The 21,194-nt window shown below is 42.9% G+C and overlaps 1 protein-coding gene across 2 annotated transcripts; it reads left to right on the forward strand.

Moving 5' to 3' along the window:
- The first annotated feature begins 412 nt into the window (after positions 1 to 412).
- LCT (lactase) lies at positions 413 to 21,190 on the forward strand. 2 transcript variants are annotated; one of them, XM_074910086.1, is made up of 19 exons: positions 413 to 1,076; positions 3,550 to 3,579; positions 4,116 to 4,177; positions 4,886 to 4,969; positions 5,936 to 6,038; positions 6,683 to 6,753; positions 7,173 to 7,218; positions 7,550 to 8,232; positions 8,620 to 9,265; positions 10,560 to 12,119; positions 12,454 to 12,722; positions 13,169 to 13,459; positions 14,518 to 14,716; positions 15,215 to 15,417; positions 15,794 to 15,903; positions 17,753 to 17,887; positions 18,958 to 19,181; positions 20,089 to 20,325; positions 20,979 to 21,190. In XM_074910086.1, exons 1-19 carry the CDS (start codon positions 413 to 415, stop codon positions 21,188 to 21,190), a joined length of 5,829 nt encoding a protein of 1,942 aa, XP_074766187.1. The 2 variants fall into 2 exon arrangements, with proteins under 2 accessions (XP_074766187.1, XP_074766189.1); XM_074910088.1 differs by lacking the exons at positions 4,116 to 4,177; positions 7,173 to 7,218 and having other exon boundaries at positions 3,550 to 3,629; positions 6,683 to 6,761; positions 7,545 to 8,232.
- The last annotated feature ends 4 nt before the right edge of the window (positions 21,191 to 21,194 follow it).

Below are 21,194 nucleotides of genomic sequence, written 5' to 3' on the forward strand. Positions count from 1 at the left end.
CAGTCCCAGCAATGCAGGCAAGTGATCTTGTTATTTTCTGCATCCAGAGTTGTGCTGGGATTCCTCTTAAGCCAGAAAAGGCCAAGAGGAGATGAAAAGCATTTTCTACTTACTTTATCTTCCTCTGAAATGGAGGCAGTATCCACAAATGTCAACTGATGTTTAAGCATAAAGGGGAACCTGAGCATCTCCGAAAATGTTTCTACATGACCTTTCCCCAACTAATTGACAGTGATTTTTGTATTCACCCAATTTGTTTGTTCATTTAGTGATTGAAAGTCCTGATAGGTTATCATTCCAGTGTCAGCTAGTTCTGGGAACATTTATCTGTGTAATAGATAATTTCAGTTAAATATTACTTCTACTGTAGTATAAGTAGTGTGGAATAACTGTTTCTGAGGCAGGTCCAGAAATGGAGCTGTTTTGTAAGACCGTTGTCTTCTTTCTGTTAGTCTCTCCCAGCCTTGGGATAGATGGGGAAGTTGCTCAGAATTTTATCGCCATTGCTGGACCTCTACCCAGTCAGTTAGTATATAGGTTGCACCTGCAGAACCAAGTCCTACCCAAGGAAGATGAGGGTCCTGCTGTGGCTGAAGGCCATGATTACCTGTGCCAGCAAGATCTTGTGGCTCCCGAGCTGCTCCAGTACTTCTCCCACCTGCGTGAGATCGGGGTGACGCATTACAAAGTCTTCCTGCCATGGACACGCATTCTTCCAAAGGCGGATGCCAGGAACCCAGATGAAGCTCAAGTGCAGTGCTACCAGGAGCTGCTCGAGACTCTGGTTGCTGCAGACCTCAGGCCGGTGGTAGTTCTGCAGCACCAGCATGTCCCTGGCGCTGTGGCTGCGCGGGCCATGGGTCAGAAAGCCAAAACGTTTGCTGAGCTTTTTGTGGAATACGCAGAGTTCAGCTTCCGTGTTTTCTGGGACCTGGTCGACGTGTGGGTCACCTTCAGTGACCTGCCAGAGGTCCTTATAAGCCTGCCTTACGATGAACCCCAGTACCAAGCCCAGGCCCTGGCTGCTGCTCATGAAAGAGCTTACACCATCTACCATGAGAAATACTCGCCAGCGGGTAAGGAGAAGGGTGAGAGGGATTTTTTTATATTAATTTTTCTCAAATATTTTGTGATGGGATTAAATGGCAACTGCTACATGCAATGTCTGTGTGAATATGCTATCAGTGCTCTCAGGATTACATAGAAATCCTCGAGTAACGGGTTCCTTCAAATCCCTTATTTTGATAATTGTTTTATAATTTACTGGTAATTGCATTTAACTTGAAAGGATAGCCAAAATAGCTGGGGATAATATATACATGTATGTGTGCATATTTAAATTTAATCTTTAAAGCATCAGGGAAGTATTAAATAGTGTCCAGTTAATTTGAGCAGCAGAAAGTAGTACTTCAAAACAAAATAATACTTTTATATGCTTTTTCTCTAAGGACTGGTGTTCATGTACTCTTAATTTAAAGACCAGCAGATGTCCCTGATGAATTGTAGTCTCATACTGTTCATATACCAAACCTTAAATGTGTTGTATAATGAAAGTGGGACTGAGACTTAGGAAGGATCTTGCAGTCCAGAAAGCCAACCGTGTCCTGGGCTGTACCAAGAGCAGTGTGGCCAGCAGGTCGATGCAGGGGATTCTCCCCCTCTACTCTGCTCTCATGAGACACCCCCTGCAGTGCTGTGTCCAGCTCTGGGGCCCCCAACAGAAGAACATGGACCTGCTCGAGTGGGTTGAGAGGAGCCATGAAGATGCTCAGGGGGCTGGAGCACCCCCCTGTGAGGACAGGCTGAGAGAGTTGAGGGGGTTCAGCCTGGAGAAGAGAAGGCTCTGGGGAGACCTTAGAGTGGCCTTCCAGTACTTAAAGGGGGCTACAGGAAAGGGGAGGAGGGACTCTTTATCAGGGATTGTAGGGATAGGATGAGGGTTAAGGGGTTTAAACTGACAGAGGGTAGATTTAGATTAGAGATAAGGAAGAAATTCTTTCCTGTGAGGGTGGTGAGGCCCTGGCACAGGTTTCCCAGAGCAGCTGTGGCTGCCCCCTCCCTGGCAGTGTCCAAGGCCAGGTTGGACGGGGCTTTGGGCAACCTGGGCTAGTGGAAGGTGTCCCTGCCCATGGCAGGGGGATTGGGTGATCTTCAAGGTTCCTTCCAACCCAATGTATGATACTGTGATTCCTGCCTAGTCATCTCATTTTTAAAGCCTATTACTTATTTCAGTGTCATTGGAAAATGGGATTCCAATTGCTACCGTTTCAGCTAAGGGAGGAAGATTGTGCCATCAGTCAGTGGCTGTGCTATAATCTCTTACATAAGATCAGTGCGGGCATTTTCATTTCAAAGCATGATGTGTTCCCAAGGAATACACCTTTTGAGGTCCACATCTAGCTGAAGAATCAGACCAAATCCAATTATCAGCCTTCCACCCAAAAGGTGGAAATCTTTGTAAATGTATTGACAAAATCCACTCAAACAAAGCTGATCATGGTTTAAAATGACATTTCATTTAATCAAAGGGAAATTATTTTATTTATCTTTAAAAAGTTGATTAAAACAGTTAAATAAAGCAACATGAAACAAAATATTAACTTTTTAGTGTAAAATGAAAGTTAATTGTCTATCAGTTCCAGATTACTTTAAAATTACTCAAATCCAGTCTTGTTCTATTTTTTCTGCATACAATGACAAAGCTATTTCATAGATAATAATGTATTTTTGTGTACCTCTTCCTGACTCACAAAGACTAAAAACTTTCTCAAATGTACCTCAAACCATGAAGAAACAAGGCATAAGATGTCTCCCGTGAGATAATAATAGTGTGAGGAGGTCTGCATTGTCCTTTGTTTCACTTTCCTCATGGCAGACACTGGGGTTTTAAAGTAATTAAATCTTAACTCTACCTGTGTTACACAGAGCAAGAGGATTTCACCTCTTCCATGGTGGGTACCTGGGATTTTCTAAGCAGCTGTCCTCTCGGATCTGCCTTTTTTGGGCTTGGAGTTTTTCTGTCCCAGGTAGAGCTGGCTGAGTCATAATTTTTTTCAGATTTTTAATGAATATATTTATTTTTAATTCTTACATTTGTCAGGAATACTTTGTAGTACAAAGTTGCCCAGCTTCCCTCTGACATCTCAGCATCTCAGCAGCATCCAGCACAGAATGGATTTAAAAGAGTAACCAACATAGAACCACCAGAAAGGCATGAAAATTAAAGATATTACTTATAATAATTCATGGAGTGGAAGGCTACCCACTGGACAGCTGTATTCAGATCCACCTTCTTACAAACAACAGTGCTAAAATATTTATGAGCGGTCATGATAGGATGAGATTTATTGATCCTTGAACTCTGCCTTTGAATTCTGAATTCCTTCAACTCTCCATTGAAATTATAGTGGGTATTCTGAAATCAGCTACCTAGAGCACGGTCTGATGTTCCACGTCTTCAAAAATTTCCAACTGATTTTAAAATAACTGGAGTGAGCTGAAATTTTTTATTTGTCCTTAACATATTACTGCCTCTTTTTTTTTCCCAAGGTGGAAAGCTGTCCATTGCTTTAGGAATGGGTGATGCCTTGGATAGCGCTTCATCAGAATGGCTTTCAGTTTCTCTTCAGGTAACACCTTAATGGAAATTATTTTCAAATTTATATATAATTGATTCAATTTAACTTTATTTTTATGTATGGGATCCAGTGACTTGTTGCAAGTTAAATAAAATTTTATCAAGTTGACCAACTGACCAATTTGTTAAACTATTTATTTGATTAGTCTGATCATGTGAAGCTCACTGATTTTAAAAATTACTTCAGTATCCTTTCTTGGCTAGTAAGTAGTGATTAAGATATATGGAGACGTATTTGCTCTCATAATTAGCAATTTTATCAATATACATGCTTAAATGACACGGGGTCTGCAAAAAGTGTACCCCTGTCATTTCTTTGCAAGTCTACTCAATGCACCTCCAAAGAAATAGATACTTTATTTTAAAGAGCTGCTATTTAAAAAATCTGCTTTATGTTAAAACACAGATGGAGCTGTGCTAAAAGTGGTCTAGTTGCACAGGCATGGCACAACATAAGGAGAACATAATCTCTGCAAAGACAATGACATTCTTTCTGTAAAGACCAAACTCTTTGTTAGTAGTTATCTTCACCTGGAGGATGTTGATGTAGGATACAGGGAAGAAACGACAGTGCAGGTGTTTTGCTTGTATTCACAATCCTTCAGAATTTAGTGACAGGGTAAGCAATGCTGTAGGCATGACATTTCAAGGCTATAAGCAAGGTGTGGTTGTAGGGAGAAGAGAGATGTTGTATTAGGTGAGCTGACTAAACCAGAAAACCTTGGACTGAAAAATAAACTGAAAGCTTATCAGTTTTTTTCCAACTTCATCAGCTGGTTTACTAAAAGAATACAATCTATTCCCTTGAACTCGATTACTTCTAGTGGGATAATGCTTGTAGTTTGGAATTATCAAAGATTTCTGAAGTGGACTTTCCCCAAAGGAATATTGATAAGGCTTACCTGAGCCACATAGTTGCAAAGGTTTCTCTGACTGATTAATCATAGACAGTCTTACTAATTAAGAAAATCAACTGTAAATCATTAATATTAAATTCATAAAATACTCCTAGAATTTCATTTAGCTGTTTAAATTTTTCTTTGTTTAGAAGGAGAGATACAAAATGCACTTTCCCAAAGAGTACCCAGTTTGTACTCATATTGTCCAGGGGTCCCACATAGCTCTATGACTTCTTACTCCAGCAATGCATCTTTATCAGATATTTCACAGTTTTATATATTTTTAATGTAATGCCTGCAAAAAATACATTTTACTCCAGGATGATTATTTTCCTTTTCTTGTTTCCAGGATTCAGTGGACTTTCTGTCTCTCAGCCTTCAGTATTGCTGTGGAAATGAAACAGATTTCTACGAGAAATTGAGTGAATTCCAGGTAACATTATGCACAGTGCTAAAATTATAGCAGCAAACAACAGACCATAAATAGAAGGGGAATTTCGAGTTTCTTGATGCATGTCTAAACAGTTCTGATTTGCTGTGAGAGTTCAGACAACAGCTACAGTAGGAAACAGCTGCATAGTGCTTACTTACTTCTCTGTTGTTACTATGACTTAAAAACAGGTGTTCGAAAGTGCTGGAAAGGATCATCTTGCTCAGTGCTCATCAGCTGGAATGGCCTAATTCTTTTGACCAGGACTGAAAACTTCTCTTTCACATCTTAAGTCTTTGACAAGTTTTTAGACTAATACCTTTACACAAAAATACAGTATTTTATTCTAGCATGGGTTCTGCAATGGTACTACCAAACTTCGCAACTCCTCATAAGTAGAGGCAGTGCTAGAAATGTTAATGAGGATGAGTTTGTGAAAGCATTAGATCACGTGGCTACAACAATGTCAGTGATGCTATAGGCTAGTACCTGATATTAAACCTTTGGTAGTGAATTGCATTCTTAAAATATAAGGTGAGAATAATTCAGCAACTGAGTAGCGGAATAAGGAGCTACCCATGTGACTCATTCTTTTTAGGGTCCCAGCATGCTGTAGTTACCCTAAAAATCTGAAGCGAGTCAAACATTTATGGCAACAAATTCTTACCAAGTAAACTTTAAAAAAAGGACATAGTTCCTTGTGCCTTTTCAATGAGAGGTCGAACACTGAAAGTTTCTGGGGTTTATGCTTTGGTTTACATTGGGCTTTTTTTGGATCAGAGGAAAATAGTGGGTGGTATTTAATGCTTACTCTGTTGATTTATTAGTTTAACTTTGAAGAATTATCACTGATTCTCAGTCTTCTAGGTATTTCCTATTCTGTGCTAAAAGCAGTAAATGCCAAGAGCATAGTTTTAGTAGCTGGCTGATGCTTCTTTTCCTACAAATCTCTGACTTCTGATTTTGCAGAGTGTCTGGAAGGACACAGAGATCTTGATTTTTAGTCTAAAGTTCCTTGGTTGTGGTTCCGTGGGAGAGAATCCTTTCATACCAGTAGCTGCCATTGTCACAGGTGAGTGACATGATGCAAGAAGGAGGAGAGTTTTTTAGCTAAGCTCTGCATGACAAATTATAGAGGAAATTCAAATTTGCCCAGTCTAGACCATTGCTATTAGATGAAACAACTTCATGGTTTCTTCCATAGCCTTCTTGGAAAATTAAGGGCAGATGGTGAGTGTTGAGGGATGGCAAGCAGGAAATCTTCCCCAAAGTTTTTCCATCATTTTCATCAGCCTCAAGTTGTGCTGGGGAGCTTTAGATTGGATATTAAGAAAAATTTATTCACTGAAAGGATTGTCAAGCACTGGAACAGCCTGCCCAGGGAAGTGGTGGAGTCACCATCCCTGGAGATATTTAAAAGATGTGTAGACATGGCACTTAGGGCATGGTTTAGTGGTGGACTTGGCAGTGCTGGGTTAATGGTTGGACTCGATGGTCTTAAAGGTCTTTTCCAACCTGTATGATTCTATGATTCTGTGATCATTTTTTAACATGAAATTGTAAAAAAAAATAAAAACCCAACATACTTGATCTGAGAAATATAACTATTAGCTATAGAAAGCACCTAGTTTCTAAAGGTGTATGTATAACTAGTCATGCAGTCCATGGTATCTAAGTTGTGACTGAGTTCATCACTTACCATTTGTTCATTTTCAGCTATTAATAAAGAAGAGGCACGTACGATTGGGTATGATGTTAATGAATTCTTGGACTTATCATCATCTCATGTTTTAAGGTACAGTTTTTGTCCCTTATATCAGATACTGTAATAAAATGGTGTCCTCTAGAAACCTGTGAGCAGGCAGACACAAGACAGTTTTAGTGGTAAAGTCTCTGTTAGTTGCTGAAAGGACTGGAAAGGAATGCCCTTCTGCTGAGCCCAGTCTCTTGCTATTACAGGCAATCCTCTGTCCTACTATTACAGGCAACGTAATCCTCTTCCACTCTCTCATCCTTGGTTACCCAGATTGCACTTTCAAGCCAATAGTAACAACTACATTTTCCAAGGCTTCTGTTCTTTTCAAGAGCAAAACTGTTAAAAATAAATAAATAAAAGAAAATTAAATTAAACTAAAATAAAATAAAGACTTTGCTAGGACAGAAGCCAATTGTGCCTACAGAAATGTAGATGTTGTTGTGCAGGGAGATGCTAAGGATTGCAGAAGCAGGATTGATTAATTTTAGCTTATCCTATAGAAACTCATGAGAGCAGTTGTAGCACATGAAAATGCTACATGCTGCAAGGATTTTGTTTGCACCTTTGACCTAGCTGTAACAAATTATTAGTATCTACCTGCAAAAATTGCATTAGACATGTAACTCTTGAGCTGCTCTGCAGTTAGCTCACTGCACTCCACCTTCACCTGCTAGTTGGATGGCTGTGGGTTGGACTGATCAGCCCTAAGGGGCTTAGTCAGCTGGAAGGGAAGGAAATGATTCTTCTGTCCTCTGTGTTCGCAAGTTCTGTGGCACTGGCATCCACCCTGGAGATTTTAACTTATTTTTGTTCTATTTCCAGCAAAACAAATACTCTACAGGAGAACCCAGATGCTGCTCTTGCCCCTCGCTCCTCCTATCAAAAAGTTTGGGAAATGTTTTCTAAACAGTCTGAATTGGAGAGAGATTCTTTTCTGCAGGATGTTTTCCCAAGTGGTTTCCTCTGGGGCACATCCACAGGTGCCTTTAACACTGAGGGAGCGTGGGCAGAGGATGGGAAAGGAGAGAGCATCTGGGATCAGTTTGGGCATGCAGGTCATGTCTACATGAACCAAACAGCAGACGTGGCATGTGACAGCTACTATAAAACCAGCTATGACATTTACCTACTTCGGGGTCTTCATCCCCAACTGTACAAATTTTCTGTATCCTGGCCTAGAATTTTCCCTGCTGGCACCAACAAGACCATCAACTTCAAGGGTGTTGAATATTACAACCAATTAATTAACCGGTTGATAGACTCTAACATTGAGCCCATGGTGACTCTGTTCCACTGGGACCTCCCACAAGCTCTTCAGGTTCTTGGTGGCTGGCAGAATGACAGTATCATAGATGCTTTTGTAAACTATGCGGACTTCTGCTTTGCCAATTTTGGGGATCGGGTCAAGATCTGGGTTACTTTCCATGAGCCTTGGGTTATCAGTTACGCTGGCTATGGCACCGGAGAGCATCCACCAGGAATCACTGACCCAGGAGTAGCATCTTTCAAGGTAGGGACACAGCAACAACTGGGATCCTGCACCTGCCATTGTTGTGTTGTTTTCCTCTGATGGTTCTGTACTTTAACGATGTTCAAGCCTAATGTGGCCTCTGAGGCAACTATTTTCTTGTTGGATTTTTGATACTTGCAAAAAAATGGGGTACCTAATGGATGCTAGATGTCTTTATTTTATTTTTCTATTCTGAAAGCTGGTGTTGATGGATAGCCAGATTCTTCTGCTTAATCCAAAACCTGCTGCACTCTGGCTATGATTATTTGTTTTGTCAAGTTTTCTTCTTTTGGATGGAGATGACATTCTCACATGTCAGTAATCTCAATGCTTAAGAGTTCTTGTGCAAAGCAGTGTGACACACATTCCTCTGCTTTCTGCCCCCAGGTGGCTCACACAATTCTCAAGGCTCATGCCAAGGTCTGGCACCTGTACAATGACAAATACCGCTCTCAGCAGCTGGGAAAGGTGGGGTTGGTGCTGAACTCGGATTGGGCTGAACCCAAGACTCCAGCCAACTCTGAGGACGTGAGGGCATCTGAGAGGTACCTGCAGTTCATGCTTGGCTGGTTTGCTCACCCCATATTTGTTAATGGTGATTACCCAGAGCTCCTGAAGGCTCAAGTTCAGGAAGTAAACCAGCAGTGCTCCACAACAGTTGCACAGCTGCCTCTGTTTACAGAGGAGGAGAAGTCCTGGGTGAAAGGGACTGCAGATTTTTTTGGCCTTTCTCATTACACTTCCCGCCTGGTCAGTGCTGTGACTAATGGGACCTGCACACCAGGCTACGAGAGCATCGGGAACTTCTCCTCGCATGTAGATCCTTCTTGGCCACAGACTGCCTCTTCTTGGATCCATGTGGTGCCTTGGGGGTTAAGAAGGCTGCTGAAGTTTGTGTCCCAGGAATATACGGGGACAAAGATCCCAATTTACATAGCGGGAAATGGTATGCCAACAGAAGACACAGGGGATCTTATCAATGACACTCTGCGAGTGGATTATTTCCGCCAGTACATCAATGAGGTTCTAAAAGGTATGGATATTTTTTTTTTTTTTTTAAATAATGACAACTCGTTATTCTATCACTTCCATGGTGAAAACATCACCACTTGCGTAGTGGTATGATGTCAGCTGCCTGTTGTGTATGTAGTGCGACCTCATATACTTCAGCCTATTTGGTGTCCAGATATGGAACTCTCCATTTTGTTTAGATATTGGAACAGGTTTTTCATATATAGGGATAAATGTAGCCTGAGCCCTAACGTCAGTCCCTCTGTGAGAACAGTGTTTATACACTTCAGCCTCCCTGAAGATGATTTGCCTCCAGGCAAGCTCTTGCCTAGAGAGATCTCCTAGATCAGGACGGAACGATGTCTTTACTGATTAAGCAGATCTAACTGACAGCATCCTGTACCATTTCAGGTTAGAATTTTTAGAGAGATATTTATACCTCAATCATTTTGAGGCAGTGTTCAAGGTATGCTTGTATCTTTGCAAACTGTGTATCAACTGAGGTAAAAATAATATTAGTGACTGAAGTTCTGGTCAGGTACAGAGGTTTGAAATTTCAAATAGAGATTTAACTGATAATCTCTTGAGAGTCACAAATCAATGTGGTCAGGAAAACTTTATTAAATATACTGTATTAAATAGGTTGGTGATCAGTGTGTACAGCATTTGCTCTTCTTGACAAGTTCTCAATATACTGATAGAAGTGTTAGAAGAGCTACCGAAAACACCATTTAGCATTGCTGTTATGCCTCAGCAGAAGTAAAGAAGATGGACTGCTTGTGGGAAATGAACTTTTCTGGAATGAGAGAGATTTAGTGCTTTTTTGTAAGCAATGTGAGGAAGGATGCTGGACTTCCCTCTGCTGGTATTGGATACACTGTTCTGCTAAAAGAAGCTCTTGTGCTCAAGGAAGATAGGCAAGCACTAAATACACGCAATGTTTCTGTTTAACTATAGTGTTAAATCTAAAAGTGCACCATATACCTAAATTGATGAATTGTGCTTGAACGCAATAACACAGAGAAAGGGATGCCAGTGGCACAAGTATCCTGTACTCAAATATCTCTTGACTAATATTTCTTTTCTCCTAAATTTTTATCACCAAGCATTTGACTAGCTCCTATTAACAATGCTGACTGCTTTTCTTGATGGATACTCTTAATTGTTTTGTTGTTTTGTGGTTTTTTTTTTCCTAAAAGACCATTCGTAGGTGTTTGGCGTTATCACACTGTTATCCTCAATGGTGGTGCTTATGTTGTGCTGTGTTCATAAAATGTTCTTATGAATAACAATGTCTTGTATTGTTTCTGTGACAGCGGTAAAACTAGATGCAGTTGATGTTCGGGCATATGTTGTTCGATCCCTGGTTGATGGCTTTGAAGGCCCAGTGGGTTACAGCCTAAAATTTGGGCTGCATCATGTGAATTTTGAAGATAGCAACAGACCAAGGACTCCCAAGGCATCTGCTTATTTCTATTCCAGTGTTATCGAAAAAAATGGTTTCCCATCCAAAGTCCTGGATAGGTTTTCCAGCCCAGTGGTGTCTGACTTACCCGTGCCATCAAAGTTGCCAAATTTACCAGCATCAGAAGTTCCCTCCAAGGCAAAAGTTGTCTGGGAGAAGTTTTCATCTCAAACAAACTTTGAAAGGGACATGTACTTTTATGGGACATTCCCAGAGAACTTTACATGGGGTGTGTCATCTTCTGCCTACCAGATAGAGGGAGGTTGGGATGCTGATGGCAAAGGACCCAGCATTTGGGATAATTTCAGCCATGTCCCAGGGAATATAAAGAATGGTGATACTGGAGATATAGCTTGTGATAGCTACAACAAGGTGGAGGAAGATATTTACCTGCTGAGAGCCTTAGGAGTAAAGAACTATCGTTTCTCCCTGTCCTGGTCTCGAATTTTCCCCAGCGGAAGGAACAACTCAATAAACAGCCATGGAGTTGACTACTATAACCGGCTCATCAATGGATTGGTTGCAAACAACATCACTCCAATCGTCACTCTCTACCACTGGGACCTGCCACAGGCTCTCCAGGACATCGGTGGTTGGGAGAGCAGCACGCTGATTGACCTGTTTGATAGTTTTGCGGATTTCTGTTTCCAGACCTTTGGGGACAGGGTGAAGTTCTGGATTACGTTCAATGAACCCCAAGTCATTGCCTGGGCTGGCTATGGTGCTGGGACACTTCCACCCAACGTCAATGACCCTGGCAGTGCTCCCTACAGGGTTGCCCACATCTTACTCAAAGCTCACGCTAGGGTCTACCACACCTACGATGACAAATACAGAGCAAGTCAGGGAGGGGTCATTGCTCTGTGTCCCAACATTGACTGGGTTGAGCCGAAGACACCAAGTGACCCCAGGGACATAGAGGCTGCAGACAGGTACCTTCAGTTTTTGGTGGGGTGGTTTACACACCCGATTTTCAAAAACGGGGACTACCCCGAGGTCATGAAGTGGAAAGTTGGGAACAGGAGTGAGCTCCAGAACCTGCCATCATCTCGCCTACCGGTTTTTACAGCAGAGGAGCGTGACTACATCAGGGGTACAGCAGATGTTTTCTGCTTCAACAGCTACACCTCCAAAATTGTAACCCATTCAACAACCCGGTTGAGGCCCATCTCGTATGAGTATGACCAGGAAGTTTTAACAAAGGTTGACAGCTCCTGGCCTTCCTCAGCTATTACTGGCCATCGGGCTGTGGCCTGGGGACTGAGGAGGCTACTGAACTGGATCAAAGAAGAATATGGAAATCCTCCAATATACATAATAGAGAATGGGGTGGGGATAAAGACCAAATCGGATGTTGATGACAATACCAGGATATTTTACTACAAAACATATATTGATGAAGCTTTAAAAGGTACCAACATTTGCTTTTGTTCTGTTGGTGGTTTGTGTCTTCTGTCTAGATTTCTGATTACTTTATTCCTCTGAAAAGTGGTTCTTAAAAGTGATCAATATCAGTCTTTAAATATTCTGAACCCAGTATAAACATAAGTGTTTCTTTATAAGATCTCCTTTGCGTGATCGTTTCTACATTGTATCTTCCAACTATGTAGAGTCTCTTAATGATCTTAGTTGACCAGTGGCAGCTGTATGAAGCCAGAAGCATGTGCGTGGTTGCATGTGAATTTATGTGTGATTAATGTGTGACTATACCACTGATGCTCTTCCATTTGTTTCTGGTCTTTCAGCTTACAAGTTGGATGGTGTTAATCTCAGAGGATACAACGCTTGGTCTTTTATGGATAGCTTTGAATGGTTGAATGGTTATGATCCCAGATTTGGATTGCACCAGGTTGATTTTGACAATCCCAACAGGCCAAGAACCCCAAAGCGCTCTGCTGTGTACTACGCAGAAATCATCCGCAATAATGGTATCCCATTGCCAAAAGAAGATAAATTTCTATATGGAGAGTTTCCAAAGAACTTTTGGTGGAGTGTAGCAACTGCAGCATATCAGGTTAGGAAACTGAGACAGAGTCTTAAAGTATATGTGGACAGTTAATTAATTTTGGGTGAGACACCTATGGCTTTTGTAACATTAGGTTTTACCGTAATTGAGGGTTAGTGTAACAACTGCTGTGAAAGGGAGGAACTTGGAGATGTTTAAGGGCATAGTTATACCACAGGAATTGAGGAAGCAGCATGAGCTTCACAAGAGCCAGCCAACATGGAGCTGTGGGTGAAACAATGCCTCTTCTGTGACATTGTTCTTTTCTTATATGTCTTGCCTTGAGGCCCAAGAGGTCTTACTAGTTTGATACAGCAGAAACATTGCTATTTCAAGACTTAAGTTGATAAATCAAAATATTGTGTGGTGCCACAAAGACTAACAGGCTAAATTCTTTGCTAGGCCAAGACCTAAATTTAAATTTACTAACAATTCTCCCCCATCTTCAATTACAGATTGAGGGAGGATGGAGAGCAGATGGAAAAGGACTTAGCATTTGGGACCAGTTTTCTCACACTCCCTTGAAAATCAGCAATGATGACACTGGAGATGTAGCTTGTGACAGCTACCACAAGATTGAGGCAGATGTGGAAATGCTGAAAAGCCTCAAGGTGTCTCACTATCGCTTTTCAATCTCCTGGTCCCGCATTCTCCCAGATGGGACCACCAGATACATCAATGAGATGGGACTGAACTACTATGAACGGCTTATCGATGCTCTTCTGGCAGCTAATATTATGCCTCAGGTAACTAAAACCAGTGACTTTCAGGTAACTAAAAAATAGCAGAACCCAAGTCAAGTGTACTCAGAGCACATTTGTGTTTTTCCATCCATGCCCTCCTTCACAGAGAAATTGTTTTTCATTGTGTTCTGCAAGGAAACATGGTTTTTGCATAAGCAAATGAACTGGGAATATAGTGATATATTTGTTAAAAATTGCTACCCAGGGAGATCACAGTAACCTTATTGTTGGCTGTTTCCAATTACATTCTTTTCACTTGTGCTCCAGAGACTGAGGTTGGACCAACCAACCTGTAGTTCCCAGGATCCTCCTTCTTGCCTTTCTTGGAGATGAGTGTAACACTGTTCTTCTCCCAGGAGTCAGGGAGCTCCACAGATCAGCATGGTTTGTCACATATAACAGACAGTGACCTCACCACTGCATCAATCAGCTCCTTCAGCACTTTTGAGTGAATCTGACCTGTCTCCATAGACTTAGACACATGTAGCATTTTTGTGCTTCTACCAGTCACCTCCCCACTGCTGCCTGTCCCTGTCCTCCCCAAACCATGCTGGTACATGAGTGCACCTGGCTGCACCAAACACTGCATGCCTGTGTATGCACACCGTGCACGGGGCAAGCCAGCAACATCCACACAAGCATCACCTCGTGGTTCTACGGTGTTGCTCTAGACTGGTCCAACAGATGTGCCAGCCCAAGCAGGTGTTCTGTGGGACCGTATTTCACCTGAGAGTCAGTGTGAGTACAGCAGTTCTTCACTGACAAGCTCTTGCTATCACAAAGTTTCGGTGTCTTTTGGCAAAAGCTTCATCTTCACCTTCAGGCAGTCCCTAGAGTTCGAGTCATTGCCCCATGTCCTAAAGAAACTGAAACACTGGCAAAAAGGTACCTCATTTGAGTGCACAAGTGATTGCTACAAACTGAAAACATCATTAAGAACAGGTAGCTGCAGATCAAAGCATAGGTTTTTTTATGCTCATAAGTGAGGCTGGATTGCTGTGCTTATTTCTGGAAATAAGAGTGACTGGTTGAGTCCTTTCTTTTGCTCTTTTTACCCACAGGTAACTCTCTATCACTGGGACCTCCCACTGGCACTGCAGAACATCGGTGGGTGGGAGAACGATACTATAGTTCAGAGGTTTAAGGAGTATGCTGAGCTCCTTTTCCAGAGACTGGGAGATAAAGTGAAATTTTGGATAACCTTCAATGAACCCTACAACACTGCATATTGTGGCTATGGCGTTGGCACAGCTGCTCCAGGTAAGGTGGCTGGGCAGAACCTCAGAACCTCCACAGCACTGTGGGCACGACTGGTTTACGCTGCCACAGAGGAGATGCTAGGGGCTCGCAAAGGTAGCGCAAGGAAGATGGTGTGGTGGGGATAAATGGGGTTTGGACTGCTGTGGTGCGGTGGACAGGTCCTCCTTTCACTTTGCCTGTCCCCACCAAGAGCCATCTCCTTCTGCCACTCCTCCAATCCACCCCTCCTCCACATTATTCTTGCTAGAGAGCTGAAGCAGCCCATGTCCTACCGCAGGGTAAGGAAGGGGCAACGCGGGGCCCTGCAGAGCCTGCTCACTGCAGCTGCGCCTCATCTCTGCCCAAGCGGCAATTCCAGCCCAGGGCTGGTCCCGAGGGCACCAGGTGCTGCACATTTATTCATTTACTAGCAGGTGGTTCTGGGTGTTGTGTTTACCTGGGAAGCAGCCTCTGAGAAAGCTGGGAATTGCTGCTCCACTGCCTGTGCTGTCTCTGCAGGCATCTCCATTCGGCCAGGGCGAGCCCCCTATGTGGTGGGGCACAACATAATCAAGGCCCATGCGGAGGCCTGGCACCTCTACAATGAGACCTACCGGGCAAAACAAGGAGGATTAATCTCTATCACCATTAACTCTGACTGGGCAGAGCCAAGGAACCCATACAACCAGGAGGACATTGATGCTGCCAGACAGTATGTGCAGGTACAGAGACACGTGGTCACAGCTCTCCCTGTTGCTCCTGGGTTTGTTCATGGTGGCACCCTCTCTCTGGGTGCTGGAGATGCCTAGAACCCAGGTCAGCATCTCACTGAAAGAAAAGGATGAGCCAGAAGCATCACTGCAAGGAAATGTATCACCCTCTTCTGGTGACTGATCAAGTATACAACAGAATTGAGACAAAATATGGTTGCAGTGAGAAAAGCTTATTAAATTTACTGCCATTATGTGGGCATCCCTGGGTATCTCCATGTGCCTAATGTAAATTGTAAATTAATTCTAAAGCAGCATATGGAGCAGAAATGGTTAAATCCTTTGTTTTGATACATAATTTATGCTTCTTCCTTATTTCCTGGCTTAGTTTCTTCTAGGTTGGTTTGCTCATCCCATTTACAAAAATGGTGATTATAACGAAGTGATGAAAACAAGGATTCGGGACCGCAGTCTGGCTCAGGGTCTGAGTCAGTCCCGGTAAGGGCCCAGGCACATACCTGCTTTTGTTTTACTTGATGTGCTGAAACATGCTTTTCTGACAGAAGTGCTAAAATTCTATTATAATGTTACTGTAAAGATCTTGCTGTATCCCTACAGAAAAATTCTAGTATCCGTTTTGTCTATTCCATCTTTACCTCTCTTGCAAACTAAATGTACTAATATATCTTTGGTGTAGTAAGTTGGCAGCTCAGAGTGATACAATGTTCTGCATTAGACCCAGTGCTTTATCTGCTCACCATGGTAAATGTGTTCTGACTTTTCTTAAGACTACATACTGAACTCGAGCACTGAGAACATACTGGCCCCTTTGAATTATGTTTCTTATTTTCCATTCCCATTAATTAAGCTTAAGGTTGTTGTGGTAGCAGTGCTCCATTATGAATGGCTTTCCTTCTCTCTCCTTTTCTAGGCGCATATAAGGAATATGCTTTTTGCTCTTTAATAGCAATTTAATGGGGTGTATCAGATCTGGGGCTATTTCTGCTCACTCCTCTCTGTAAATATGAAAGACCACTTGTTTTGAAATGAGGGCAATGGTGGAAGAGTCAGTGTGTGCTCTGCAGCAAAAGCAGGCCTCTTCGAGATTCAAATTATGCTTTTGTTTGTGCCTAAAACACTTGCGTTCTTAGCCACTTTTTTTGACATGTTATTTCTTCTCTGGTGGTTGCTGCCATTAATAAGAGAGCAAAGTCATGTGTGTTGCTTCATGAGATAACGTGCCCAAGCATCTCAATCTGGGGAAGAAGTCCTGTCCTCAATCTAAGACTGCAAACTCTCAAGCATCTCTGGAGCACTGGCTGCATTTTCAGCGAGGATTGCCTAGGGACCTAATTCCCAGGAGAATTTTCTCCCTCTTCTGGCTAAAAGAGAGCTGAAACCTCACTCCTTGTTGCAGGGATGTCCCTGACTCAATTTCTTACTCTGTGGAGACTGTATAGGGCTGCATATCCCAAAGGGGGATGTTTTTCTCTAAGGAGGCCACCCTTTTGAAGGGGACCAAGTGCTTTGGGATTAAATGGCGGAGTCCATGAGAAGAGCCTAGTTCCTAGCTTCTCCCAGGTTTTACTGTGTTCCTCTAGAAGGATCATGGTACCTCCCATCGTGCTTGTGGTGCTGGTACCAGCATTCCACATGGAGTGGGGATGTCGGGGAGAGTGCTCAGAAGTTTTTATTGTTTCCCATGTAGAAGCCAGAGTTTGAGACAGTGCTGTATCAGCCTCTGCCATGACACACAGAAGAGCAGATGCCTGTTTTTCTGCTGCTGTCATGAAGCACATCTGATGGCTGCGTGCACCTTCAGTGCATGCAAGCAGGTTTTGAGGGGGCTCGTGACAGCTCTCCTACGCAGGGACAGGACCTCCTGGATGTCACTGGCTGCTGGCAGGCACCACTTCATGCCTCCCTCTCTCAGAGACAGTCATGCTCTTGCAGGATGGTGGGCTGAGACAGGTCACTCACAAACACTGTGGCTCTGGGTCTCCGTAGGGCTGTGGTGAGCATATGACAACCAGAATGATCATCACCAGTTCCTCCCAGTGCATTCCTGACTGGGCAAACACCATTTCTTGTCTTATAAAGCAGGATGATGGTCAAACAAGAAGTTTGACTGTGAGCAGCACCTCTAGCCATCGGGTGTCTCTTTTCTGGTCAGTGAAAGGTCTGTTCCTCTCTTGGAGAAGGTTAGAGCAGCCAGCAGGAATGGCATATTCTAGCAAAAGCTTAGTTTACACAACGTAACTGTGGAGGGGTAGAAGCAGAAGAAGGGAAAATCCTGAGAAGACCTAGATTTTGAGGAGTTTATGCTTTTTTCTGTTTTCTATTGCAGACTTCCAGAATTTACCGAAAGTGAAAAGCAAAGAATTAAAGGCACATATGACTACTTTGGTCTAAATCATTATACTACAGTTTTAACATACAAGATAAACTATCCTGCTGGTGTTATGTCATATGACTCTGATAGGTAAGAGGTGAAAGTAAATTATTGGTCAAGTAAAATATGCCCATGTGGAGCCTGGGCCAACTAAGCAATGTAAACTGATAGCAAATGAAGCCGTGAGACATGTATTTTAAGCTGTTATAGCCCATACCAGGGAAAATATCCCCAAACAATACCTGTGGTGCTGTTATTGTCGCAAAAGTCTAGCAACAGCCCTTTTTTTTTTTTTTCACAAACCCGCTGATAAACCTGAATGTTTAAAACAGAACAAAGAAAATTAGAGGATCTACTAAAGGAAGGAATCTGCACTTGTGAGTCTCCCCATGGTTTGAGATCAGCTGTAAACAGTATTTATCATATTTTCTGCCCCCAGCCTGCAGGTAGAATTGCTAGATTATCCTGGTTTAGGGATACTGCTCCATTTGCTGTTAAACAGTTGTATGCTCCATCACCACATTGAATAAATATAAATTCAAAGTCTGAATAGCTAAATTACTTCACGGTTAAGTATACATGTAAAGTTTTTTTTTAGATAGTAATTTGTTTCCCCAGCTTTAACAAGTAAACAATAGAAGCTTACTACTTTTTCTGATGAGAATTAAGGTCAGAGAACCATGCAAGGGGGTGAACATTGGTTGTTTTCAGAAATGTTTCCACAGAGAATATATGAAATTATTGCAACTTCCATTTGCTGCTCTATCCCAGCCCCTGGGGTCTAGCTCCACAGAAGGACACTGGTCTCAGTCCTGTATTGCTGTACATAGGTGCAAAAGGCAATTTTGTGTGCTCAAGCACCGCATCATATGTTGAACAGTAGAAATGTCAAAGTACAAAGATTTGGAGCTCACATCCCATCCTCTGCCATAGCGGATTTAAGCAGAGTATGCTTGTAAAACAAAGTATGAGACGTGTTTTCTGGGAGCTTGTGAGCACCAGCACCACCTCAGCCCACTGTGCTTTCACTGGCGTGTCACACTATCACCTCTGGTTCAGTTTTCTGCAGAGCTCGCCCCCTGTATTTCTCAGCAGCGAGGTGCCAGGCATGGCAGCAGGCGCTGGGGATGGCTCCCTCATCAGTGTGTCCTCCCCCACAGGGGTGTAGCTTCAGTAACCGACCGCAGCTGGCTCAACTCTGGCTCCGTCTGGCTAAAGGTGACACCCTTCGGTTTCCGAAAGCTTCTGAAGTGGATAAAGGAGGAGTACAACAACCCTCCCATTTACGTGACTGAAAATGGGGTCTCAGAAAGGGGAGACTTGGACTTCAATGACACTTGGCGAATGCATTACTATCGGAGCTACGTTAATGAGGCACTGAAAGGTAGGAATGATCCCTTACACCTGATCATCCAAATCTCTAGACTAGAGCAGCAGTGTCTGTCACAAGACTGGTCGTGTATAAATCAAGCTGTGAAGAGCTGAAAGACCACTGCCATCACACTTCCAATTTACACATTCACATGGGTTTCTCTGTTTCTGAGAGCCTTTGGGTTTAGCAGAAACTGGCCATGGCAAGCCATGACTTTGCAGGGAAAGATGATCTAAAGGAAGAACAAACCCTGGGGGTTAACTGGTAACTGCAGCTTCCTTGTAGCTGCATCTGGCAAGGGAAGGTACTACTACTTGATGAATACCTATTTTGACTTCTAGTTTGACTACTGCTGTGTCTAAAAACAGCATCTTTTTAAAAATCAGAAAGCAAACCATGCTCCCAAACTGGTTTCAATTACAGCAGTGGTCAAGCAACACGGGGGAAGGGCTTTTTCAGTTTGTTTCTGATGTACTCAGAGCTGCCAGGCAGAACTTCAGGGAGTGTTTGTTCACTGTCTTTTCACAGCAAGGCCCCACAAGCACTTGTTTAAGCAACAGTTGCATGTTGATGGCTTTTCTTCTGTTCCTGAATCTTTGCTTCTGGAACAAAACTCCGATTTTTTGGAGCAGAGGAAAGCAGTCTCCAGTACCAGCAGGCTGACTGAGCAACCCTGGTTGCTCCTTAGGTGTAACTTGGCAGCTGAAGTACCTCAAAGCAACTGAGCTAAGGCAAGACATGAGAGAGGCAGGAATGCAGTGGCAGTGTGACCAAGGCTGATGTGGCAATAACCTCCCTGCCCTGAGCACCCTGCTGCTGCTGGGCAGTGTCCTGGAGCATCTTTGTGCCACTGCAGGCCTGGTGGTGACACCTGTCACCTGGCTGCACAGCTAACTGCTCTCTCTGGTCTGGCTCACAGCTGTTGTGCTCGACCACGTCGACTTAAGAGGCTACACTGCATGGACGCTGATGGACAACTTTGAGTGGGCAGTGGGCTTTGATGAAAAGTTTGGGTTCTACCACGTGAATTTCACAGACCCCGAGCTGCGGCGGCACCCCAAGGCCTCTGCCAGGTATTACGCACAGATCATAAACTGCAACGGGTTTCCGGATCCAGCGACAGGCCCACACCCCTGTCTGGAACTGGAGCCTGAAGGTAAGCCAGGCAGCAGAAATCCTGCTTGTCTGTGTCTGACTCTAGATTAAAAACTATAATCCCAAAAGATTTCCATAAAGACACCACCACTTTCTGCAATATTATTTTTTAAGGGCTCTAGTACTGCACTGACTAATTGTCTTTGTTATGGCTGAAGACATTAATGTAGAATGATGTTGTTTCTGTATGCAAAACCAGAACAACTAAATTTAGTGCAATAGCACCTTGATACATACCTGTTCTCAAATGCAGCAAAACCATTATTTCTTTTTACTTTTCTCCAATTAACAGATGTTTTCCAAACCATACATATTAATTCAGTATGCTGTAACATTTTTTCTAAACAATTCTGAATCCTTTATATGAATCAGTGTTTTGGGTAAACCAAATATTCTAAACATTTACATTTTCTGAACAATAGTACACCAAACAGCAGCCAGTTAGTGTGGGGTTTGGGGATGAGCACGCTGCCAGAGAATACTCACCTCTCCTCAAATCTCAGGAATTGCAGTACCAGCCTCAGTTGTGCCTTTACTCAGGAACAGAACTGTGTCAATCCCTGCTCCCACAGAATTATGACACTGCACACACATGCACAGAAGACTTCACCCAGGCTGTGTACTAATACTTTCTTATTGTTTTCCCGTGGACAGTGACACCAACAGACATCACACCAGGAGGACTGGCTGACAATGTGCACTTTTTGGGATTGGATTTAACATCACAAAGTGCAGAAACAGCATTGTATGTGCTTTTTGCTCTTTCTGCAGTTGGCGCACTGGCCTTGGCTCTTTTTGCTTTTCAGTATGGAAGATTATCCAAAAGATCCCATAAACAATCAGACATGAAACTTAGTAAACTGTAAAGTT

The sequence above is a fragment of the Athene noctua genome, chromosome 7 (assembly GCF_965140245.1).
Source record: "Athene noctua chromosome 7, bAthNoc1.hap1.1, whole genome shotgun sequence".
Classification (NCBI taxonomy): domain Eukaryota; kingdom Metazoa; phylum Chordata; class Aves; order Strigiformes; family Strigidae; genus Athene; species Athene noctua.

Excerpts from the sequence above, each read along its gene's own strand:
- LCT (XM_074910086.1), top strand. The coding sequence starts at position 413 with ATGGAGCTGTTTTGTAAGACCGTTGTCTTCTTTCTGTTAGTCTCTCCC. Across the intron at positions 3,580-4,115 it reads GTCCATTGCTTTAGGAATGG|ACAATGACATTCTTTCTGTA; the intron begins GTGATGCCTTGG and ends ATCTCTGCAAAG. Across the intron at positions 4,178-4,885 it reads GTTATCTTCACCTGGAGGAT|GATTCAGTGGACTTTCTGTC; the intron begins GTTGATGTAGGA and ends TCTTGTTTCCAG.